Source organism: Eretmochelys imbricata, chromosome 7 (genome assembly GCF_965152235.1).
Source record: "Eretmochelys imbricata isolate rEreImb1 chromosome 7, rEreImb1.hap1, whole genome shotgun sequence".
NCBI lineage: Eukaryota > Metazoa > Chordata > Testudines > Cheloniidae > Eretmochelys > Eretmochelys imbricata.
The window spans coordinates 19,579,290-19,605,815 of NC_135578.1; the positions used below are offsets into that span (position 1 = coordinate 19,579,290).

The window sequence follows — 26,526 nt, forward strand, 5'->3', positions numbered from 1 at the left end:
AATCCCCCAACAGAAAGTGTATAATAGACTCCAGTTGGGCCTGCAGCCTTTTTCAAGCTACAACACTGTCAGTGGTCTGGGTGCTGCTGATAGTGCTCTAGGACACTGACAGAGGCCAGGTCTCTCCTGATCATCCCCACAGCAGGGCCCTCTTTGGAACCATGCTGCTATGTAGTCCCTAAGGGCCACTACCACAATCCATCCTCAGTGAAGGACTCGTGGTAGAGGGGGATGCTATTCAGTGGCCAGCTCCAGCGCCATAGCTACATCACTGTACTACAGACGCTGACTACAGTAACAAAAGGAGCTTTTCCTTCGCTGTAGTAAATCTACCCTCGCAAGAGGCAGTAGTTAAGTTGACAGAATAATAATAATCATGTTTATTATTGTAGTGCCTAAAGACCAACCCAGAATGGGGCCCTATTAGACATGGTACTGTACAAACAGAGTAGCAGCCAGTCCCTGCCCTATAGAGTTTACAATTTAAACATACAAGACAGACACAGGTTTACATGATCATGCACTATTTTTCCACACCTGTATTAGCAATTAGAACCCAGGAAACTTCAGATCCACAGCACAGACCTCTTCCACTTGAGATAAGGTGGTAACTGGTATCAGAAAAGGGACATGACACACACTTTGCTGGTGGTTTACACAACTATTTGTGAGGCAGCAGTGAAAATTTGATACTGGGACTCCTGGGTTTTACTACTGGCTCTGGGAGTAAAGTGTGGTCCAGTGGACAGCACAATCAAGCATTTCGCTTTGACATACTTTCTTTGAATGACAGGGTGGATCAGAGAATGAGACTTGGATCTGTAATGTTAGCAACCTGGGTTATTTCCGGTATGCTCAGTAACAAGACTGTGAATTGCAGAATTAACCACAGTCAGTGGAAGAGGTAAGCCTAGAATTTATGATCTCCTGCCAACTATACCTAGACTATAGGATATTTCAGGTGGGAATCTCTGTCTCACACTCCCATCCTCACCACCATGGCCACCAAAGCTACTCCAAAAGGGGAAGGGGGCTGAGCAAGACACAGTACTGCCAACATTTGCAATTTTATCTCCACTCTTGTAATATGTCCTATTTTGCGTAGTACCCCAGCTCTGGGAGCTATGTTGCCAACTCTCACAATTTTATCCTAAGCCTTGCAGCATACGGCCCCAACTTGTGAAGACAATTGATTACAAGAGAATCTCAGCTCTCATTTAAATGAGAACAGTAAGTCCCCAGCCCTCAGGGTTGCAGAGAAAAGCATGAAAACGTGACAGGAGTGTAGCCTAAAGGTTCGGAAACCAGAAACCAGCCACCCCTGCCCTTCCCCACTGTTCAATCTCATGATTGTTCGGGCTGGCAATGCTGGAGATGGGCTCTGACAATGCCACTTCCACAGGGATCACAGCCCCTAGCCTGCCCATGCTCTAGCCCAGGGTACACCCTGCCCTAGTCCCTGGCCTCCCCGCCCAATCCCTTCCAGCCCTGGCCCTGGTCTGCTACAAGCCTCCCCGCTCTCCCAGCAGCCCCTCCTACTCGATCCATGACTCGACGCTCGGCAGCGGCGCCTCGGCCGGGCCCCGCCCCTCCCTGCTGTCCCGGATGAACCCGCCTCTCTCCCTCATCGCTGGCTCGGCGCTCGTCCTGCCCGGATCCCGGGCCTGAGCCCCTAGCGCCGCCAGACGCGGCTGGGCCACGGCTTCTCGCGCCCGGGAGCCGCCTGGGAGCCGAGGTGAGACCCGCCCCGGGGTGGGCTCCGAGTTCCCCCTAGCTCCCGTCCGCCGGGCTGGGCTCCCTGTGAGGCGGGGCTGAGCCCCTGCCCGCACCCCGGCTGGGGCGCGCGCCTCTGCCTTGCGCCGCAGGGCGGGGGGATTCCCCGCTCGCTCACGGGAGTGGGCGGGGCCGAGTAACGGCTGCCGGGCCCCAGAGTATTGTAGTGTCCCGTCCCCCCCGCCCGTTTCAGTGGGGTGAGCTGGGGGTGGGGTGCTGACGTTGCTGCCTGCGCACGGCTGGGAGCGCCCCGGTGCCGGGGAGTCAGGGCTGAACCCAGGGCGGGGGCTGCAGGTCTCGCAGGCGGGTCACCTGTTCCTGGCAGAGATGCCCCGGCGCGTTTCACGACTGCCAGGCTGTCCCGGTTTGGGCCGCGGCCGGGTCACTTTACATGCCCATCACGCACCCAGTCGGGTGTGGCATTCCTCGCTTCCTTTCCCAAACTGGGGCAGCGTGGCTCTGCGCTGTTGGCCGCGCCACCCTAGAGGTGGCTGCATGTCAAGCGTGTTGTGGAGTTCGGATGTGTACATTGTTCTGGGAATGAAAAGTGTTATGTACAAGTGAGATGATAGTTTTTAAAGCAGCTTTCTCATGTATCGAGATGTGAATATTCGAGATAAGAGGTGATGAGAGCATTAGGAAGGAATTCCAACAGCTGGGAGCCAACTAATGGCATAACAATATCTGGGACAAAGCAATGTAATGTACAGGCAGGGACATAAACAGAAACTAAATTACAGAGTAGGAAGGAGTTAGAATCAGATAAAGAATAATAGATTAAGCCCTTTCTTGAATACAGTGGAGCAGGTCAGGAAGTTATACTACAAACACATGTTGGACCAGGTCTACCTCCTTCCTCGAAGCAGACCCTCAACCAGGCTGCCTCCCTTTTAGGTGTGCCTACCTTCCTGACCTACTCTTCTCCGCAATAAAGATCCTTCACTGTCCTATTCAACTGTTTAGTACATTGGCTTGGCGTCAGTTCAGGGCAACAGCACCCGTATTTCCCCTCATTGATCCAGCAAAAGCACCCCACACTCAGGCTTCAAACCCCTGGCTGACACCTCTTTTGGGTGGAGACGCATGTCTCTGTCCCTTCTCAGGGAGTATTTCTACGCTGAACAGCCTCCCAAGTACCACCTAGGAAACCCACTTCACCTCCATTGTCCCAAACGGTTCTTTGAAGTTCCTAATATTTCCCCAAGGTTTACATTAGTCAGTCTCCTAGAAAATTTACATACAATCATACAGTAACAACACACAAACAATTGCATTTTTATACAATGGATCCCAAAGATATTAAACTTAATTAAGGTTTAACTTAATTCATTACAGTGTATCCAGGAAATTGTCCTCTGTCACATTTGGTACTGCTAAAAATATTTACCAGAATGCTTCCAGTATTCCAAGCATTCTGGGTCAGACACACAATTTTATTTCCTTTAGCATTCCTTGTCATTCTTCATAGAAGTTTTCTTCCCAAGTGAAGGAGCTTATGAGAAACTTGTGTGTTACGCCAAAGTATTGCCTGAAGGAAGGGTGCACTTTTTCCACCCACAAAATATTTGAGGGTCCTGTGCACCATGTGATATGAAGAGGTGAAGTAGTGATTTAGTCCAGTGGTTCTCAACCAGAAGTATATGTACCTCTGGGGGTACGCAGAGGTCTTCCAGGTGGTACACCAACTCATTTAGATATTTACCTAGTTTTACAACAAGCTACATAAAAAGCATTAGTGAAGTCAGTACAAACTAAAATTTCATATAGACAATGACTTGTTCATACTGCTCTATATACTATACATTGAAATGTACGTACAATATTTATATTCCAATTGATTTATTTTATAATTATATGGTAAACATGAGAAAGTCAGCAATTTTTCATTAATAGTGTGTTGTGACACTTTTGTATTTTTATGTCTGAGTTTGTAAGCAAGTAGTTTTTAAGCAAGGTGAAACTTGAGGTTATGCAGGACAAATCAGAGTCCTGAAAGGGGTACAATAGTCTGGAAAGGTTGAGAGCCCTTCAGTCCTCTGTGGAGCAGTGTTCTAGGCTGTAACTGGATTATTAAAAGCATCAGTATTAAAAGATCAGAGAGAGTTACTGAGTTAAAACTGTTCATCCTGTTTAAAACTGCTCTGTGGATCTCTTTCAGAGTGCTGTTTTGCACAAGCTACAAGGGACGATGGCACTTTCTTTTCATTAGCTCAGTTGCTTCATCAGACATAATGCTAATAAACAGCATATTGCTGTTCCACTGCTGCTAAGACTTGGGGGACAGCAGTATCCCACGAGTGAACAAAACACCATGGCATCAAGCTACCCTCCTCCATTTGATGACCCTGTAGAAGTGAGAGAGGGTTTTCTGTGTCCACTGTGCCTGAAGGATCTGCAGTCTTTCTATCAGCTTCAGTCTCACTATGAAGAAGAACACTCAAGTGAGGACAGAGATGTCAAAGGACAGCTCAGAAGTAAGAGTCATGACAGCAGCTTTAACTTCTGCTCTGTAAAATTCCATACAGTGAAAAATGTTTAAGTTGTACTACAGATTCCTAAAAGCGTCTCACCTATAAATTTCACTTCACTAAAATATTGATTAAAATGAGTTAGGAGTAGGGTTGGTTTATGTGTAAATGGATTTAGGCCAAAGAATAATTACTGTACAGTTTCCAACAGAAAGCTTCAAAAATGTTTTCTACCTTGCTTGCCTAACATTAGGCACCTAAATAAGTGGCTTGATTTTCAGATGCCTAATTTTATGCATCCAAGTTAGAAAATGCTGGCTTTTCACTTTTGTGAAAGTTGTCAGTACATGGATGATTTATAGTGTTAGAATTAATAGCAGTTTTCCTTGTAACTTCCCTGGGCATAATGTCAAAAATTGACTGGATTTGTCAGCTGACTACAATGTGGATGCCTTGAACTTGTCAATTAAACCGCTTAATTGTTGGGTGCCTTGAGTATATTTATACTGGATTTCTTTTCTGTTTAGATAATCATACTTTTCCATTTTTGTGATGATAAAAGATTTTTCGTAGCTTTTTGTTCATATACACTTTCATTTTATGTGTAGAGTAAAATGTGCAGAAACAGTCTTTTGAGTGTTTTTCTGGAAAGTTGCTTAATTGTTTTTCCTTAATTTTGAATTTTTATCATTTGTAACTATAATTGACACTGCCGCTTAAAAGGACACAGATTAAAAGCCATATATTCAAACAATCTTTTTTATTTAAAAGCATAGCTTTTGTTACTCTTAGACCCTGTTAGATTATTAAAATTCAGTTTTATAAATCTGATTTACTTTTCACCACTTCAGCGGCTCATTTGCTTTTAGCCATTCACTCAATTTGGACAATTAGACTAGTCAGTTTCGCTCTTGGGGTTCTTGTGCACTAGCACAATGCTGTAGTATTGGAATTGCAAGCACCGCTCTGGAATATTTAAACCAAAAGAACAATATTCTTTTCATTGGTTTAAGAAAACGAGAACTTGTGTTAGGTTTTGTTAGCTCTCCTAACTGTTTTTTTGCTTTTAAACAAAAACACCTAAATTTTGGGTTCTGCTATCTCAGTAGTGTCCTTTTAATTGAAAATATAATAGTCACACTTTTTCAGATTTTTCTTTAATTTGCATTTTTAAGGATGTTGTTTTTATCTGCCTACTTTGTCATAGTTATTCATGTCAAGCCATATCCAGTAAAACTCACCCTAGCGTAGAAAACAACAAAATTGCTTTTATATTAAGTGGGGGAGTAGTATTCAAACTACACATCAGAAATATTTCTAAGTGATTTCTTGCTGAGTTCAAAGTGTCCTAAATGTGGATGGATAAGACTATCATTTATATATGCTTTTTACATGGGCCTATGTTAATGTACTATGTTTTTTTAAATTTAAACTTTTTATTTGTTTTTATTGTGGGGGGAGATGAAGTGGATGTGAAAGAACCTTTTGTCTCTGATAGTCATGAGGAAGCCATACTTTTTCTTGTTTTTGTCCAACCTTCAAAGTCCCCAGGGTACCGCGCAGCTCCCAGCCGACGTGGGAGGCAGGGGGACCCTGCAGCTCCCAGCTGTCGCGGGCTGAAGTCATGGAGGTCTCAGGAAGTCACAGGCTTCCGTGACCTCTGTGAGAAAAATTTTGCCTTATCTATGAGATCAGGAATGAGATGGGAGATGGTTTGCACAGTAGGAAATGGATGGAGGAGATGGGTCTATGCCATTATGACTGAAAGGAGAAGTGGTCCACAAGAAAAAATCTCTAAACCAGATTATATCTTCACTTGTGTCGAGTAGTACCTTACTCCTCAGGTAGCCCTTTTGACTGTAAATTTTAACTGAGATGTGCTGGGTAACTGATAACAATGAGGAAAAGTACAGCAGGTTTCCAATTTGCATGTATCCCATGACGCATTAATATACGTGTTAAACTTTTTATGACAGATGATAGTACCATGCAATCACATAACTTTTCTATCTTTAGTAGATACTGTATGACAACTATTGAAGTGCATTATAATGTTACTATTCACTTTTCACTTGTTATATATTATTTGTGTGACGGATTTCTATCCTACAATATTTGTTAGAAACTGCCAGATAGTAGCTTGATAGTAAATAGATACTTCTAAACAAGGACTTTACTGGAAATTCACAGCTCAAGAGACTGGAAAGCCTTTAACAAAGGCTTTGTTAAACAAGTGTAACAAAGGCTATTTATGTAAGTTGGTGTAAATCAAGGCTGTTTGTGTAGGGTGGTGTAAATCAGTTATGCCAGTGGTGAAGATACTAAATCTATAACCTGAAGGTTAAATCTGGCCAAAGAGAAACCAAGTTTCCCTCCCTTCACAGACAAAGAAATAAATAGTGGCCATTGAGGAGCTGCTGGTGGTGCTAACTCAGGCCCCTGTCTACAATCATATTGAAACTGTTTAATATATATACTAGCAAAAAGCATTCAGGAACCAACAGTGTTGAATTATCATATTCTAACCCCTTGACTCCAGTTCCTTGAACAAAATAATCTTCACAGATTTCCCTCCTCACTGTTTGCATATGCAGATTTGGGTTGTCTCTCTATGAAGATATCAGAGTAGCAAAGACTAAGATGCTAATGTGGTTGTACAGCACCTATCATGATGTTGTCCAAGTCCATGACTAGGGTTCCTAAGGCTTTGGTAATATAAATAATTTAATATCCACTTTAGTGGTACTGACCTGATAAAGAGCTGTGATTCACTAAGGCAGGGGTTCTCAAACTTCATTGCACTGTGACCCCCTTATTACAACAAAAATTACTACATGAACCCAGGTGGGCCTGAGCCCACCCAAGCACCATTGCTTGGGGTGCAGGGAGGCGGAAAGCTTGAGCCCCACCACCCCGGGCCGGGGGGTCAAAGCCCAAAAGCTTCAGGCCCAGGCAAGGGACCTGTAACCTGAGCCTTGCCACCCAAGGCTGAAGCCATGAGGCTTCAGCTTCTGCCCTGTGTGGTGGGACTCAGGCTTCAGCCCCAGGCCGCAGCAAGTCTAAGCCAGCCCTAGTTACTCCATTAACTTGGGACTTCTTATAGAGCCTTTCACCTGAGGGTTTCAGAGGTCTTTATAAACAGAATTAATAAACATTAATATTAGCCACACGTTGGCTCTGGCTGATGCTTAAATTATTCTGGATGACTTCATCAAGGGAAATAATTTTTATTTTGTATACTTTTTAAACGTCAAAAGTGCCTGTCTCTGGGATGTGGTAGTGCAGATGTATGGTGTGTAGTTTGGAGTGGCTGTGGGCTACTCCCTGTGTCCTGTAAACAAAACAAAAACCAAAATTGCTAAAAACAAAACAAAAAAACCCTGGAGGCTGAAATTCAAAACTGTAATTTCTTAGTTTTCTCTTTACCTGTATAGTTATCAAGTATTCTATCCAGAAAATGTTCTAGAAAAGTTCGTTTTGTTTTTTGAACAGTAATTGTGATAAACTGGAGACTGTCTCATCATTAAAATGTGAAACAGGGATTTTAGTCCTAATTTTAAGTGAAAGTATCAACGTAACCTTAATTATAGGATTGCTACTAATGCTCATCTGTAATATGCTAATAGTAATTGTTTTCTTATTTAATTGGTTGGACTAGTGACTGTAGCTCCTCCTACAGCATAGGCAGTGGTTGGAAAGTTCAGGTTGGCTCCTGTCTATCAAGAGTTGTCTTAAAAACAGTATAAACCCCTAGCAGCCCCCCGGTCTGTGGCACACCCTCTTAGTTATTGCCAACAGCCAGGGGATAGATTTGGTGACACACTTCAGTAATATTAGAAATGAAGTATGTCTAGAGGAAAGTCTTGGGTGTCAGGACGTCTCGGCTGTATTCCTAACTCTGCAACTGACTCTGAACCTATGTGAAACTAATCCTCTGTGCCTCAATTTAACCATCTGTCAAATGGGGCTAATCATACCTGTGACCTCAGCCCACAGCTGTTATGAGTCTTAATATTTGTATAAAGTGCTTTGAGATCCTTGAAAGCAAGGTGCTTTAGAAGGACAAAATGTAATTATTGCTAGCTGGTGGATAAATGTGACACTCGTTCTGTTTAAAATACTATATGTGGGAGGGTCTGCAGGCAATTCACTGCAGTGAACAGTAACTTCCACATAATAGGCTGCTTACCTACACTCTAATAGCTGCTAAATGAATCAGACTTGTGTGTTCTCATATCTAGTACTTTGTCCAGTGTTTTAATTTCACAGATTGCTTGAAAAATAAGTCTTTGTCAGGGTACACTGTATTCCTGTGAGCTGCTGGTAATTGGGAAGATGGTTTAACTGGCACATTAATATTCACACCAGGTTGAGCCAAATAAGAGAATTTGACCAATATTATCATAGTACTTACAGTGCTTTTCAACTTCAGAGCTCTTTGCATTCAGCTGATTAATTCTCATAACATCCCCATGTGTCAGTAGCTAAGTATTCCCATATCTCTACAGAGGGGGAAGCCGAAACAGAATACTAAAATGCCTTGGCCAATATCTCAGGGGCAAGAGTGGCAATACAGATGAAGACTCAGGAATTTCAGACTCCCAGTCCTTTGCTTGGTCCAGTGGACCAGGGGAGGGCAAACTTTTTGGCCTGAGGGCCACATTGGGGTTGCACAACTGTATGGAGGGCTGGGTAGAGAAGGTTGTGCCTCCCCAGACAGCCTGGCCCTCGCTCCCTAACCACCCCCCTCAGAACCTCTGACCCATCCAACCCCCCCTGCTCCTTGACCCCTGACTGCCATGACCCCATCCACACCCCTGCCTCTAACTGCCCCCCCGGGACCCCACCCCCTATCCAACTCCCCCGCTCCCTGTCCCCTGACTGCCCTCCTGCAACCTCCTCCCCATCCAACTGCTCCCTGTCCCCTGACTCCCATCATCCAACCTCCCCGCCCCCTTACCATGCTGGAGCCAGCTGCACTGCCTGACAGGAGCGGCGGGCCAGAGTGCTGGCAGCGCTGCAAGATGAGGCTGCAGAGGAGGGGGGACAGCAGGGGCGGGGCTGGGGGCTCAGAGGCTGGGCAGGGTAGGACGATCCCTCAGGCTGGAGTTTGCCCACCTCTGCACTAGACCATGCCCCCCTCTCAGTAATATTCATCTCATGTGAAGTAGTCTGGTAGAATTCATTAATATTTAAAATGTGTTCACTATTACAATATTGCTAAATGTCATCTTTTTACTTGTGGGTTTTTTGTGTGAATTTACAAAGAATGTAACTAAGTACTGCAAAGCAATGCCATTTATAAGCAGAATATTCGAAAACAAAGGTACTGCACTAAAGATAGTGGTATGTTCAAGTAGCTGCCTTTATAATGTTTAATGAAGATAATAAGGCATTTGCTGATCATTATTTTGTAGCTTTCCTTAGGGTTGGGTTAGTAAGTTGACTTTGGACAGGGTTCTCTCCCTTGAAGTTCAATCCTGTGAAGTGCTGAGTAACCTCATCTTCCAGAGAAATTACTGGGAATTGAGAGGTGCTCAACACTTGCAAGGTGTGCACCACTTACAGGATTGGACCCCTGCAATGATGTTTTAGTCAACAGTTCACTATTTAGATTAATTTCTTTGCATAATTTTCTGTCATCAAACACTGATGCTAGTGCTGAGCACCTGTAACTCCAGTTTATCAACAGGAGCTGTGAATGCTAAGCATCTCCTTATGTCCAGCCTCACCGCTGTCTGACATAAGTATGGGGATGCTTTCTGGTTCTGTACACCAGGACAGCTTATTTTTATGAAGGAGGAAAACTATTATTGTTTTAAAGGAAATTGAATTATGCTAAATGAGCAGATGAAGTTTATAGTGGCTTCAAATGACAAATGTTCAGGGACTGATTGCTTAGTGTTCGATCTGTTTTTCAGATCTAGTCCAAAAGGCCAAAAAAGCAAAGAAGAAGCTATTGAAACGAGATGGAGATGACCGAACTGATACTGGAGCTCAGGAGCGATACGAGTCTTTCAGTTATGGTGGAGTAGATCCATACATGTGGGAGCCCCAAGAACTGGGTAAGAAAACAGGAAAGCCATGTGTAGTAGGACAGGTTTTCTGTTAATTTACACTCAGTACAATCCAATTGATTTCAATGGAGTTGCACAGATTGTAAGTCTACATAGAATTTGGTCCACTGCGTAGACAGCTGATGCCTTGTGTATTGTTTTATGAAACTGTACTCAGGCTCTTGAGTAACATTTTAGAAAATAGATGTGTTACTTTGTCCCTGAGCTACTAAGTATGGATTCAGGTTCAGATTTTCTCAATGTTTCTGTATTGCTTGGGTTTGAGTTTGTGGGGGAGGTCCGGGGGCCTGGCACTGTTAGAGACAGGCCTGCTTGGTAAAGCTCAGGTCCATATCAAAGACTTATTTAAAGTTCAAGGGTATCTTGTTTGGACCTCGAACTACTTCTAATATCATTATTGGAGACTGCCTCTTATGCTGTATCCTGTTGTTATGCTTACTGTTTTATGGGGCATTTTTGCTGTTGGGTCGTGGGATGAAATCCCACAGGACTGATGGCAGACCTACACCTCTGGAACTCAGTCCCTTTGGTCTGCCAGAGCCTAAGTTTGGTGAGCTTCATGGTGTATTGTACTGTTCAGTTAGGCTTTGAATGTTTTACTCTTTCAGCAGCAAGGCATAAGGAATTTTTGTCTTCAGAGAGACCCATATTTTGTATGTGATGATTGGCTTGCACTAGTATGAGGAGGTGAAGCGACAGATGCTGTTTTATATTTATGAACAAATATTTGTAGTGTAACCTCAGCATTGATTTCTTGCTCCATCAACAGTGTTACAGGAAAAAAGTAATTACTTCATGATTTGTCCGCATATCTGAGAATATAATATGAACCAGAAGAAACATCTTGAGCTGTGTTGAATTGCACTTTTCTTGAAGTGATTATGCAGTTTTGATTTTTCTTACGTATTTGGCAGTCAGATTTTAAAATCCTTGAAGATTAAAAAAGGGAAGTTAGAAATCTGAAAGAGGAATTGCAGTTGCATACATTTTTAATATCTGTTTGACAGCTTTATTCCCAATTCCAGTGGTAGTCAGCAAATGAAAAGGAAGTAACTCTTACATTTAGTAAGCTGTTGTTCACTGGTAATTGAGGGATCAAGAGAGTAATAGCAAGAGGTTTTTTTGTTGCTTTTGCTGTCTTTAAAGTAATGCTAGTAATTTTAGTGGTAGAAGTAGAGTGCTCCGTTTATCACTAAAGCCAGTTTGCAGATAAGAGGTTTAATCTACAATTCTATTCAAAGCAGTGCTGTTAAAAAACAGGATTCCAATCTGTCTTTAAAGTTCCATTTGAACCTGAGTAGCAAACAGTGAAAAGAGATTAACGTTTCTTTTAAACTGACATTTACAAGGTTATGTGACTGAATCTGGGGACTTTCTTAATCTGTCTTTTCTGACCAGGTGCCATGAGGAGTCATCTTTCTGATTTCAAGAAACACCGAGCAGCTAGAATTGATCATTATGTTGTTGAAGTCAATAAATTAATAATCAGGTTAGAGAAGGTAAATTTGTTACTTCTCGTTTATTCTTGTGAATGTATAGAAGACCTGATGTAAAACCTTGTTTGAATCTGTAATGTGCACAATTTGTGTAATGCCCAAATTGTTTCAGAAATGTTGAAGGTTTAATCATAAATATTTTGTCTCCCATACATTCTCCTTTTTGGCTCTCATTTTCTTGTGTGTCCTGTGCTTGGCCTGGTCCTGTACTAAGAGCTCCATTTTCAATTTGAGTTAATGCCCCTATTCCATGTTGTCCATTATACTTTTAAGAACTTCTTCTTCTCAATGGCCTAAGTGCCATCCCTTTACTATTTTCTTCTAGTTTTGCAGTGCTAAGCTCCTCCCTCATACTGTTTGGTGCAAAAATATGAAGCAGATCTTTTATTATTCATATTCTGTTATGGACCCTGTCTCGTAGCTCTAGTTTACTTGTATCTTTTCATAGGTACAGTGATGATGGGTGCTGTAGGAAGAATATACAAGAGCAATCTGTTGTATTCATCAAAGTTAGTGTGAGTCCTCAGGTCAGGCACCTGGCTTACATGTGTCATGTGCTGTTTACACCAGTGTTGCTGTAGAAATAGTGGGGAAAGTACAGGGAGGTTGCTGTAAAGGACGGATTACCTTTTTAGTACATAAGAGAATGCTGTCAAGACTGAGCAGTCCAAGCTGTTAAAAATGCCATTCTTGAGGTGTGTAAATATTGTCTTATGAGAAGCATGCAGTTGACCTGATTAACTCCTCTGTGTGTCCTTTGCCAGCTTACGTCATTTGACAGAACAAATACAGAGTCAGCTAAAATAAGAGGTTGGTACACGCTTACATCAAACTAACTTTCCTGATGTTTCACACCAGCTGATAAATGGATTTCATGGTGGTTCTAAGGTGGAGTGTTTTTGTGTCCGTTTCCCCATGAACAGCTATAGAGAAGTCTGTTGTGCCTTGGGTCAATGATCAGGATGTACCGTTCTGCCCAGACTGTGGCAATAAGTTCAGCATTCGGAACAGACGTCATCACTGCCGCCTTTGTGGGTCTATCATGTGCAAGAAGTGTATGGAGCTTGTCAGCCTTCCGTTGGCGAGTGAGTACAGTGGGCAGATGTGAGTTACTCCTGTCGTCCTCTCTTTGAGAACACCAACTAAAGGGGTTCAGCTTTTTCCATCTGAGCTGCTTATGTCTGTTTTCATCAAAGGTTCCTATCTATGATTCTCCATTTGGTATTCCCAGTTCCCAAGATTTCCCAGTGTGGTGCAGTTGAATTTCTTTAATATTGTAATTTTTCATTTTCTGTAGCATCTTTCCAAGGAGCTCAAAGTGCTTTATAAACATTAATGAATTAAGCCTTACTGCAGGCTAGATAAGTATTAGACCCAGGTAAACAGAACTAGAATCCAGATCTCTTGGTTCCTAGTGATGTGCTCTGACAGCTACACCATGTCTTCTCCTAGCAGCTGTAGCACCTGGTAGCTTTGACTAAACAAGACAAATTGTTGCTGCAGCCCTTATATTCTGGTCTGCTAGAACTAATGACTATTTAAGAGAGCAGTGGGAAGAAGACAGGTGGATAGTGCTCTGCGGTGGTCAGCTATCAAGTCTGTAATGAACCCACTGACACTACTGTGACAAAAATACTATCCTACCTTTTATGAGTTAAATGTGGATTAGTTCACAAAATCACTTGATTAACATTGGTCTTGATCATACAGTCATTTTAATTTAATTCTCCTCTGTGTCTTCAGGCCCGTCCTATAGTTCCAGAGAGGAGCTGTGATAACTCTGGCTAATTATTAATATATAAATAATCTTGGTAATTATTATTGGATATGAGAGTCTTACAACATAAGGTCCCCATCTATCTGATTAGCGGCTTGCTAATCTGATAAACTGCTTACTTACAAAGGGATGTAGGATGTCCCAATAGCTAGTTCCTCCTCCCTAGCAAGGTGGTTTCCTCTCCGACATGTGTAGAACATGTGTGTCAATTTGGTTCCAATGAGAAACTGGAAATATTCATTCCCTTCTGCAGTGGTTCTCAAACTTGTACTGGTGACCCCTTTCACACAGCAAGCCTCTGAGTGCAACCCCCCCCTTATACATTAAAAACTTTTTTTTTAATATTTAATGCTGTTATAAATGCTGGAGGTGAAGCACGGTGTGGGGTGGAGGCTGACAGCTTGTGACCCCCCACATAATAACCTCGTGACTCCCTGAGGGGTCATGACCCCCAGTTTGAGAACCCCTGGCCTTCTGGGTATTACAGAATCATTTGTTTGTGTGTGTGGTTTTCAGGCAAACTCACCAGTGCCAGCAAAGAGGCCCTGGCCTCTCATACTAGTCCAAACTCCTCACCTAACAGTATCCATAGCTCCCGCCGTGGCAGCATTAGCAGTGTAAGCAGTGTGAGCTCAGTTCTGGATGAGAAGGACGATGACAGAATCCGCTGCTGTAGGCACTGTAAAGACACCCTACTCAAAAGAGAGCAACAGATTGATGAGAAAGAATACACACCGGATATTGTGAAACTCTATGAGGTAAAATAAAACCTATTACCTACTCAGGGTGGGTGTGGGAGATGGCATAGAACTATAGGTGGTTCCTGCCTTATTCTCCCTCATCTGACTTCCCTTATCCGTGGACCATTCATTGTTCACCACTCTAGGAGAATGGAATACAGGATGGTGTTATCTGTCCACTCGCTGGGATCTAAATGTACGTAGGGCTGTGTAATAATTGGTTCCTTCTCCCTAGCCTGATGAAGAAGCATCTCACTTTGTGACCTGTTTTATTTCTAATCATCTAGAGACAGTAGTTTTGAGGTGACCCCCAAATTCTGGTCTTCCTCAGCTGGGTTGCTCATAAAATGCATTTTAAAAGAAATGTGTATGTGCGTATTTGTGTGTCTGCACTACATTAATGGATTGTACAGAATCTATGCCTTTTGCTTTTAACTGTTTCTTGTATGGGGGCTGGAGGGCAGGTGAACAGGATGGCTCAGGAAATTAGTAATAGGCTATGACAAGAGCCTTTTGGTTCTAGGTTATGGGTTCAAATACAGTCCAAGTCATTAGTGACTAAAAGTCATAATCTGATGGCTCTTTGGTGATGTCTCTGAAATGGATTGACGGGTTTTAGTTCCGTTCGTAGTGGCTAGATGTCAATATCACATATCAGAACATCATAGTTAGCGCTAATTGGTCCTCTTGTCAGCAATCTCAGCAGAGAGGCCAAGGACTGAAGAAGTCATGATGACAGATATACACCGTCAGCCCTAGAAATGGTCTCTGAACTTGGTTCAGTGGTGGGGCAGTGTAGGGAAGCTTGCTGTGCTACTGCGCATGCTGCGTTTGTTGTGTGGATAAATAGAGGACCTCATTGTCCCAGGTAGTCAATTTGAGAGCATTCATCAGCACTAAACTCTCACATGCACATGCCCCAGATGAAAGGTTTATGCCATACAAATGTCTGTTTTTTTTTATGTGAGGAGAGTATGTGTATAGCTAATACTGGAGAGCTGCATTTTAATCTCTTGATTTTATTGATTGATTAAACAAGAAACTCCGGCTTTGCATGGAGAAGGTTGACCAGAAGGCTCCGGAATACATAAAGATGGCAGAATCATTAAAGTAAGCCTGTGTGATTTTCTTGCATGTGTTTTTCCCCCTAAAAATCTGTTTTTAATACAAAGTCTACAGTAATTAAAACTGGCAACCTATTCTCTATTGAGATTTGAGGACAGCCAAATATTAGACACTGAGATTTCATTATAGCCAAATATTAGACACAGCTCAGTGGCTGAAGCTAAGCTAGTAAATGTGAATGACCTAAATTATTAAAGCATATGTTAGAGTTGACAGGTTTCATCTTTAGCTTAATTCTGGTGAGATTTCAGATTACAGTCTAAAATGTCTGAAGCTAAATGTAAATATCTCATCTAGGTGGCCTGGAGAGATACTTTGTACATCGGTGTGATGTACCAGTGATGTTACATGTTTGTGAAAATGAGGGGAGGGTGTTAGGTAGAGGGTTTGAATCAGTGAATGTTTATTATGCAGTATGAGTGAAATTCTGGCCCTATTTAAGTCAGTGGTCAGAATTTCATCTGAGAAGTCTGCATAATACTTTACAGACAAGTACAATAGATGCTATTCCAAAGGGCTTTGACTTTAGGCTAGCTGTGGCAAAGGAAGAGGTTCTCTATTGTGTAAGAGGAGGTCTGCACAGTGTATGATCAGTATTAGGACATGAGTTATTTCATTGAGTAACAAAGGCTTCAGGGAATGACAGTGCATTTTTTATATACAAAGCATTGGATCAGCATTGGAAATTGAGCTAAAACCAAACATTTTAAGTTGGGTCCTGAAGGAGGAGAAAAAAGCTCCATGGCAAATGGATTCAGGGAGACCATTCCAGTGAAGGGGCAAAGTGGGGTATTAAGTAGGGTTCCCCTTTCAATGATTTGAACTCACGTTATCTGGTGCAGTATGTTATCTTGAGCTGTTCTGAAGACTTTAGAGGATCATTAGTGCAGATAACTGGGTGAGCATGTCAGGGTTTTGCTCCCAGATACAGTGCTTCTAGATGGAAAGTCATCTTTTTGACTCTGTTGTCTTTATCTTTGTGAAGAGCATTGGTTATCCTCAGGAGGAAGGCTGTATAGAACTATAAAGTGTGATGATTATAATACCCTCTCCCTACTTACTACTATAAAATTCCAAAAGCCAAATGAATTAATTTATCATACTAATAGGTACTTCCAGGAGCTCCTCTTGGGACATATTCTCTCATTCAGATTGACTTATTTTGTGTGTCTGTTGTCATGCTTAGACTCCTCACAAGGCTATATTTGTATTCTCTGGTGGCACATATTAAATGTAAAGTATAGGGTAAGACCTCACTAACTTGTGCTAATGACTGGGAGACTCATTTCGGATCCTAGAATTTTTGCAAATTAGTGAATAAATTCACAAACTGTCTGACAAATCAAGGCTACCACATCCCTGTGTGTGCTCAGTTTGTTTATTTTGGCAAGTATAGTTATGCTTTATTATTAAATTATATGGCCGTAGCACCCAAAATATTGTAGGCCCTTTCTAAACAGAGTGATACAAATTTAATTATTTATACTAATAATACAAGCTAAACGTTTAAGTCTAATTTTAAAAAATGAGTTTCAGTAATGAGATCTCACTACCACACTTTTCTATTACATCTGTACAGAAAATTGGTGCGAGACTAAATTTTTTAGGGTTGTGGATTAGTGAAGTGAGATATGATACCACAGTACAGTCTGTAGTACTATGTCCATCACTAAATGAAGTGTCAAATGTGTTGCAATGCCAGTTATTTTGAGATTCAGTTATTAAAAAAGGCATGTTAGCATTTGCATGCATCTTTCCAAAAAGCTATTTGCTTTTTTAATACAAGGTCTACAGGGAAGAAAATGGGTAGTATGTTGTTTGAGACTTCATTACACCAAAATGTTAAGTACGCAGCTCAATCGCTGAAGCTAAATGTAAATGTCCTGAATTACTAAAGTATATCTCAGAATTGACAGGACTCATCCTTTCCTTGATTCTGGTGGGTTTTCAGATGCTTGTTTGAAATGTCTGAGATTTGTGTTATGTTGGATCATTTGATATAAAATTAATTCAGACTAGTATAGTCACTTTCTTTTTTTCTTTTTTTTTTTTTTTTTTTTTGCATAATGTGTAAGATATGAAAATGGGTGGGGGGACCCTTCCTTCTTACAAATCCTTACTGGTTATATTTTGTTCAATAAATATAAAAAGCAAAATGCTAGGAAACTACTGTTGATGTTTATTGTTTCTTCATGCTGATTGATAATTGTCCTGATTTCTGACCAACTCAAGGAGAGGATAGCTTTGGTATCACTGTTTTACTTTAGTTTAACAAAATAAACAAATATGCCATTAACTGTACATATGTATGTACGTACACACACACACACACACACACACGATAAATTCAGAAGACATTACACATAAAGATACAGCAGTTTTTCTTCTGCCTGTATTAAAATATAGGTACTATACATGAGTTCATAAAATCATACAGTAAACCTCTTCTGTGAAACATTAGTATTCACAAATTAACCATTGTCTTCATTTTTGCAAATAAGAAATTTTTCACTTATGAGTTTAACATAGAACATTCACCCTGAAATCTTATTAGCTGCAGTAGTCCTTTTATCTGACAGAAGAGATAAGTAATATTAAAAGGCCTCCTGTTAATTCTTACTATTGTATAGATTGCTTGGAAGACATAACTTAGTGTAAATGAGGATGTGTTTTCTTTCTTTTTTCCTAGTGCTGGGGAGATGACCTACAATCTTGAACATGCTAATGATCTGAGGGTGGAGGTGCAGAAAGTGTATGAATTAATAGATGCTTTAAGGTAAGGAACAAACTGTTGAGAGAGATTTCTATAACTATTTAGTGGATGGGTTAAACTAGAGACACAATGTTTGAAATTGAAATGTACTGTACTTAATTTAATCAAACATAGAAAAAGAAAAATCACCTCTTCTAATAGAGTTTGTGAGAATATGAAAAAACAAACCAAAAAACCAATCATGCTAGGTCATGAATCTGCTATGCGCACAGCACCTCTGTCTACTTAAAGGGACACATTCAGCTTCATTTTCAGTTTTAAAAACAAGTTTAAATAGTATTCTTGTCCTCCCTATCCATATTTTGTAGTTTTACAGGCTCACTTGCTATATATTTGTAAGAATATTTGTTTCCCCTCTTACTGTGTGAGCTCCACTCACGTGGGAGATTAACTATAGTGAAAGTGACTATACATAAAGTGCTGCCAAAGGCACGAATTAACCAATTGAACAATATTTTTCTGTAAACTTTTTCAGTAATCTTAGGGTATTAGTTGAAGTAATTAGGGCTGTCGATTAATCACAGTTAACTCATGCGACTAACTAAACTTTTTTTAATCATGATTCATTTTTTATTGCAATTTTAATCACCCTGTTAAACATTAGAATACCAACTGAAATTTATTAAATATTTTTTTGTTTTTCTACATTTTCAAATATATTGATTTCAGTTACAACACAGAATACAAAGTGTACAGTGCTCACTTAATATTATTTTTATTACAAATATTTGCACTGTAAAAATGATAAACAAAAGAAATAGTACTTTTCAATTCAGATCATACAATACCGTAATGCAATCTCTTTACCGTGAAAGTGCAACTTACAAACGTAGATTTTTTTTTTTTTGTTACGTGACTGCACTCAAAAACAAAACAATGTAAAACTTTAGAGCCTACAAGTTTCACTCAGTCCTACTTCTTGTTCAGCCAATCACTAAGACGCACAAGTTTGTTTACATTTACGGGAGATAATGCTGCTGGCTTTGTATATGCAACGTCACCTGAAAGTGAGAACAGGCGATCGTATGGCACTTTTGTAGCCAGCATTGCAAGGTATTTACGTGCCAGATATACTAAACATTTGTATGCCCCTTCATGCTTTGGCCACCATTCCAGAGGACATGCTTCCATGCTGATGACACATGTTAAAAAAATAATTTGTTAATTAAATTTGTGACTGAACTCCTGGGGGGAGAATAGTATGTCTCCTGCTGTTTTACCTCCATTCTGCTGTATATTTCATGTTATAGCAGTCTCAGATGACCCAGCACATGTTGTTTGCTTTAAGAACACTTTCACTGCAGATTTGACAAAACGCAAAGAAGGTACCAATGTGAGATTTCTAAAGATAGCCACAGCACTTGACCCAAGGTTTACGAATCTGAAGTGCCTTCAAAAATCTGAGAGGGATGAGGTGTGGAGCATGCTTTCAGAAGTCTTAAAAGAGAAATACTTTGATGGGGAAACTACAGAACCCAAACCACCAAAAAAGAAAATCAACCTTCTGCTGGTGGCATCTGACTCAGATGATGAAAGTGAACGTGTGTCGGTCTGCACTGCTTTGGATCATTATCGAGCAGAACGCCTCATTAGCATGGATGCATGTCCTCTAGAATGGTGGTTGAAGTATGAAGGGACATATGAATCTTTAGCACATCTGGCCTGTAAATATCTTGCGACGCCAGCTGCAACAGTGCCATGCGAACACCTGTTCTCACTTTCAGGTGACACTGTAAACAAGAAGCATGTAGCATTATCTCCTACAAATGTAGGCAAACTTGTTTGTCTGAGTGACTGAACAAGAAGTAGGACTGAGTGGACTTGTAGGCTCTAAAGTTTTACATTGTTTTATTTTTCGATGCAGTTTTTTTGGTACATAATTCTACATTTGTAAGTTCAACTTTCATGATAAAGAGATTGTACTACAGTTCTTGTATGAGGTGAATTTAAAAATACAATTTTTTTGTTTTTTATGGCACAAATATTTGTAATAAAAAATAAATATGAAGTGAGTACTGTGAAATTTGAAAATGTGGAAAACATCCTAAAATATTTAAATAAGTGCTATTCTATTATTGTTTAACAGTGCAATTAATTTTTTTAACTGCTTGACAGCCCTAGTACTAATATATTAAGAAAAATCATGCTTCTGTCTGAATGTAGGTTGACAGTGTGTCTCTAACACCTGGATCTTATTTTGAATTTTTCTTACTCCTGGCCCTTATTTTTGTACTTATTCACTGTATGCGTATTCTGATTCAGTAAGAAGATTTTGAGTCTAGGCTTGAATGAAGAGCCTCAACCTCATCCCAAAACTCTACAACTTCAGAGAATGATTAGATACTCAGCTACCCTTTTTGTACAGGTAAACAAAGCATGAGTTGCACATATGTGATTCTTCTGCTGCTTTCTCTTCATAAGCAAAAATTGGAACCATGACTAGACTTAAATTACGTATTGGAGAAGAATAACTTTTCAGGCTATTTAAATGGTGAATATCCTGCAGTCTGACCTAATGAGCCTCTTAAGGCTTTCCCTTGGCATGAAGATAACTTGTGTTGGAAACCTAATACTGTACACTTGTGCAACATGTTTAAATGCTCTTCTTGAAATGACAGCATACTTTACACATATAGTTTCACCAATTTTTGCTTATTAATATTTTAAGTACCAATATATAGAAAACTCATTTTTTTTTTTATTTTGTAAGCTAAACTTTTCAGACTTTCATTAATTCTGAGGAGATATTAGACTAAAATGTGTGCTCCAGAGACCGATTATTTCAGAATAGTGTATATTCGTACCAAGATGTGCTTTCATTATTTTCCTGAGCATTAAGTTGCTGCAGGGAAACTTTTTTCTGTTGAGCATTGGTTTGTGATATAGAAAAGTTGAGAAACACTGCACTAGATCACCTTACTCTTTAAATAGAGTTTCTGTTTTTGAGTAGGCTAAAAACCTGCAGTTTATCAGTAGTATTTTACTATTTATACTCTTCTCTAGGAAAAATTGTTGGGTCTGATGTCCCTGCCAACCAAAGACAAGTATGAAGAACTGAAAGAGAAAAGAAAACAGGAGATTGATAGAAAACTGCACATGGAAAAACAGGTGACGATGTGGATCTAGCTTTAGCTGTGTTAGGACCTATTCCTGCAGTCACACACCTGTATTAGTTACTCATTTAGTACTCCATTGTGCCTCAGTGTATGTGAGTAACTGTTCGCAGCACTGGACTTTGTGTCTCATTTAGCCTTTCAGGAACTGGCCCATTTCTCTATGGATCCCTGTGGAATGAGGTTTTGGTATTCCCTGGAGGGAGAAAGGGCATGTCTTGTGAGGGGAAAGGAGTCAGTAGCAAAGAGCGGGCTGCGTATGTCTTGGGGTAGGAGTAGAGAGAGGAATGAGAATCTTTTTCTTCAATTCAGTGCATTTCCCTGAGGGAGAACACATTTGCCCTCTGGTCTAAGATTTAATGTATATGATTTCTGTAGGTTTCATTATATTTATGACTCCTTTAAATTAATATTGTGTGATATTCCATTACAAGAGCATCTGTTAGAGACAGGCGTGGTCAGTTTAATACCCAAATCAAATTAGGATTGCTCTTTGCAGTCTCATCAGGCACGTTTTTCAGTAAGTGCACACAGCCTTCAGTGAAGAGGATGACAGTTATATACTTTATATATAAACACTACTACTAGTGTAGAGCAGGAGAGGATTTATGTAGGCAGCTGTGGTGGGATTTGAGTTGATTTGTGAAACTCCTAATCAACTCAAGGAAAAAAACATCTAGTTATTGTTAGGAACTCCAGCATCTTCTGAAGTGTGATAATTGCTTCTCTCTGGGATGTGCTCATTTTGTGAGTTTGGATGGGCACATCATTGTATGATCCAGAAGTATCTCCATGTAATTGGCCTTCTGAACTCATTGCAAATACTAGGATGGGAAAAGGTATTTTAACCCCCACTACTAACAGGCTGTTACTGTTTGAGGAACAGTATATTCTGCATAATACAAATACTGCCCCAGGCATAACTGCAGGTCAGAAGGTCTGTAGCAACCTGATCTTAGTTTTTGGGTGGAAATTACTGAGTGTAGATTTTAAATTGTGGCTCTGAGTTTTGTCTTGTTTGATCAACACAGAACACAAGGGGTGACACCAAGACAAGCCTCTTAACATTAATATCTTATTTGAGCCCTGTATATTCCTCCAATTGTAGTAGAAATGGGTAAAAATCTGTTACATTGCTCCTATAATCTAAATAATGAGTCACAGAACAAAGTAGTGCAGTAATCCTCCCTTTTTGAGAGACTTGTGCATATTGCCCAGTTCTGAAATGGACACTGTCAACTTTTTAAAATTACTTTAAAAAATATTTCATTTTTGATGGAACAACCTTCAAATAGTGCACACTGAATTTTTTAAAATAGGGTTTTCTTGGTCCTTTGATGTTTGAGTTTTTTCAGCAAAGGGGAAACTGACCTGATACAAATGCTGTCAACTGCACAAAATAACTCAAAAAGTGACTAACACTTTTCAGTTACAATAATCTCAGGTGTTGGAACCATATAGGCACAGAAATTTCAGGCAAAAATGGGAGTTTAAGTTCATAGGTCTCCTTTTAAATCTTGTCTCTGCTAGGCAACACTTGAAACACAGAGAAGACTGGAGGAAAAGCAGAAAGATTTGGCTTCCAGATCCACAGCTGCACCCAATGGTGAGGTACCTTATACAAAAAGAGGCACAGTAAAGAAATCTGAAGGTTGGTTACCTACGTCTAGCTTACCTCGCCAAAGGGAAATAGCTGACCCACTTCTTCAGCAGATTGACAATATTACATCTTTTATTAAGCAAGCAAAGGCAGCTAATCGGTTAGATGAGGTCCGTATGTTGCAAGAGAACCTGCGACAGCTTCAAGATGAATATGATCAGCAGCAAACTCTGAAAGCTATTGAGCTTTCTAAAAGGCAGGCAGAGGAGGAAGAGATGCAGAGGGAGCAGCTTCAGGTCCTTCGTGAGAAGGAGTGGGAAAGGGAACAACACAAAGCAATGTCTCAACACTCAAGGACACGTTCTCTAGACTTCAGAGAAGTGAAGCAGCACCAGCATGAATCTGGAAAAGAAAACCTGAACCAGATAGCACATGCTTTGGACTTAGATACCACTCAGATCAAAAGCAGCCTAAGTTCTAAAACTCCGTCTCCAGATGCTGTCCAGAAACAGGTAACTAAAGAGAACTCAGTCTTCCCAACCAAACCCAGAGATGCCCCACAATACATCAGAGAGACCGACCAAAATCAGACAGTGTTCCTAAACCCTTTTGAAGATGAGGCAGATACTAGTCCAGTAGAAGAAGACCCTGCTAACACATTGGCTGGTGACAGTTCTCAGGTGGTTTCTTTGCCCACCAAAGCCCTGCACAGTGATACAAAAGAATATAATCCATTTGAAGATGATGAGGAAGATCAGCAAACAAATGGGGCAACTGTTTGTGCTACAAATCCCTTTGAAGATAATGGAAATCCATTTCAAAAGTCTGTGAATGCTCAGAGTTCTGGTAATCCATTTGAAGGGTTGACTTCTACCAATCCTTTTGAAGTTGATGATAATGAAATCTCAGGAGAGGACATTATAGAAGAAGAACTCCTTCTCCAACAGATTGATAATATCAAGGCTTATATTTTTGATGCCAAACATAGCGGACGGATGGATGAGGTGGAGGTACTGACAGAGAACTTAAAGGAACTGAAGCGCACATTAGCAAAGCAGAAAGAGAAATCCAATTGCTGAAGCAATAATATGACCACATAAAAATAACTTTATAGTCCACTGTTAATGCTGGAGGATGAAGCAGACTGAATTTAAAAATAAGGAGCACAGGTTACAAGAGGGAAGGATGAGAAGAATCTTGAATTTTGTGCTGTGCACTTTCATTTAGGTCTTTCCACTACTATTTGGATTGGGAGAATAAAACTGAATATTCTAATACTATTATACTATTCTCAAACATGTTTAATAATACAAACTTTAAATATGATGAACTTTGTCACAACATTTTTTTAAATTGTTGATTATCATCACATGCTTATTTCTGGGCAAAATGGGAAAGTGCTAATAGGGAAATAGATGATTCAAAAATATCTGACAGTGCAGACATCAGTCTGCCATCTTTCCTTCTTCCTTTGGTTTTGTTGCAATATTATAGGTCAGCCTTTAAAACTGGACTTCCATTAATAAGTGACCAACATTATTTTCTAAAATTTTTGTGCATCAGATGTTTCCCGTGGAAATGACACCGTGCAAGTTGTTACAGCTAGTTCAACTGCCTTATTGTGCTACAAGAAAGTGCTGTTAAAAAGCAGGCTGCTATGATTCTTTGAGCTGCAGAATATAAAAGCTACAGATCAATTTGTGCAATGCAAATATCTAAAGGGATTTTTAGGGATTTAAAAACAAATTTGATAACTGATCTCATAGGTGGTGTATTTGAGAATTTTTTTTAAATATAAAAGCCTTCTATACTGCCATTTCATTTTCCCATTTTTTTTTTTTTTAAGCTGCTGCCATTGCACTGGCCATAAATTGCAGAATAAAAGTAGAGGGGTCTGAGCTGTGTTCAGAGGTGAATAGTTTTTATAAAAATAAACATCTAACTCCCTCTTTCCAGGAAGAAAGCGCAGTACCACTGCAAAATAAAACATTAGGGAAAACCATCCAATTTCGAATTCCTTTTTTGGAACCTGCACATTCCTTTGTAAACTCTGGGTGACAGAATGATCATGTGTGTATTTTGTGAGACTGGAACCCTGTTTACATAGCACTTAGGGAACAGAAATCTTGTTTGCAATGGAAAAGCCACTAAACTGAAATTTTGTGAAAAAGTTGAAGGACAAAGTTTGTGGCTGTATAATGCCCTTCAGTGCTTCAGTTTACTACTTGATTCACTTCCTTTAAAAGAGTGTGAATCTACATCAGTGAATCAAACTTGATTGCCTTACGTAAAATAAGGTTGGATGTGTTTTAAGCGCCAGGTGTGAGCCTTTGTTAGGATCCACATGAATGAAGGTCATCACTTTTGAAGTGTGAGTGCCCAAAGTTGGTCACCTAAATCTTGATTTGGGTACCAGAATTTGCTTCGATGGAAGATGCACGTGCCTGCATCTCTAAAAAATTAAGCCACTCTTGTTTTCTAAATCTAGGTTTAGGTGCTTAGCTTTAGGAACATGTGTTTGAAAGTTTTGGCCTAACTGTGTGTGTATAATTTTAGATGAAATAGAGCAAATGGTTAAAACAGACCATGCTAACACTAGCATGCAAATTTTATTGATCACTGAATATGAAAATGCAAACTCTTATGTGACAGAACAATGTTTGTAGTTTTGCCTAAATAAGTTATGTATGCCTTTTTAAAATCTCAACAGGCATAAGTAACGTTACTGCCTGAAAGTCAAAAGTAGGCTCTTTAAGCTTCGTTTCAGTCTGAGTAAAAGCACAGAGTAATGCATACCTTTCCCTAAATATATAAAATTTCCTTTACTGACTTTAAATAGTAACTGATTGTGGGGAGGTGTTTCATGGCATGTCTTGAAAAATGCACAAGTGGTGCTAGCACCAGATTAATTAAAGCAGGTTAGATGCATGTCCCTGTAGCTTTGAGATTAGTCAAGGCATGGAATTGTTTACATTTTAAAAGCATAACAATTTAGCAGTTATTCATTTAAGGCAAAATTGTTTCCTGTACCAAACCAGAACTGGCTCCTCGGCTGCAATCCAAAATTTATTTTGCTCTCAATTTAAGAATAAAAAATGGTTCCGTGGCTTCAGTTTTTTACATTGGGAGGTAAGGGGAGAAAGCGCGTTCCTTTGTTGCAAATATCCTGCATTGTTTGTGTTTTACAGTCTAATACACTAAAGTATATGTATTGTACATGTAACAATGTATTTTTACAAGCAGGTAAGATGCTAGTGTACCTCACGAGCTCAATCAATGTTAAATGTGATAGACTAGAACTCTTAACAGTAAAGGTGATCTCCAAAGTGAAAACCTTATCTGTATATGGACTGCTGTGGAGATTACACTATAAAGCAAAACGAAGACATCCTATTGTCAAATAACTAGCATTTGTTAATAAACTTGCATGCACTACTCTATACTGAAAATTTGTAAAGAAATAAAATAACATGTTTAATTTGGTGTGTGTGTGTGCAGTAGATGGAAAATGCTTTTAAATGTGGGTCTGGATCCCAATAGGATCGGATAGGGGCCAACGTTAAGTGTGCAATAGCAGGGGAACG

At 40.1% G+C, this 26,526-nt stretch overlaps 1 protein-coding gene across 1 annotated transcript; it reads left to right on the top strand.

Annotated features, from left to right (window-relative positions):
- Positions 1-1,619: 1,619 nt before the first annotated feature.
- On the top strand, positions 1,620-26,420 carry RBSN (rabenosyn, RAB effector). Its single transcript, XM_077821224.1, has 12 exons — positions 1,620-1,735; positions 3,932-4,247; positions 10,163-10,306; positions 11,717-11,817; positions 12,579-12,624; positions 12,738-12,899; positions 14,108-14,349; positions 15,371-15,441; positions 18,146-18,232; positions 20,492-20,594; positions 21,233-21,337; positions 22,873-26,420. The coding sequence occupies exons 2-12, from the start codon at positions 4,085-4,087 to the stop codon at positions 24,019-24,021; spliced, it is 2,373 nt and encodes a 790-aa protein (XP_077677350.1). The 5' UTR covers positions 1,620-1,735; positions 3,932-4,084; the 3' UTR covers positions 24,022-26,420.
- The last annotated feature ends 106 nt before the right edge of the window (positions 26,421-26,526 follow it).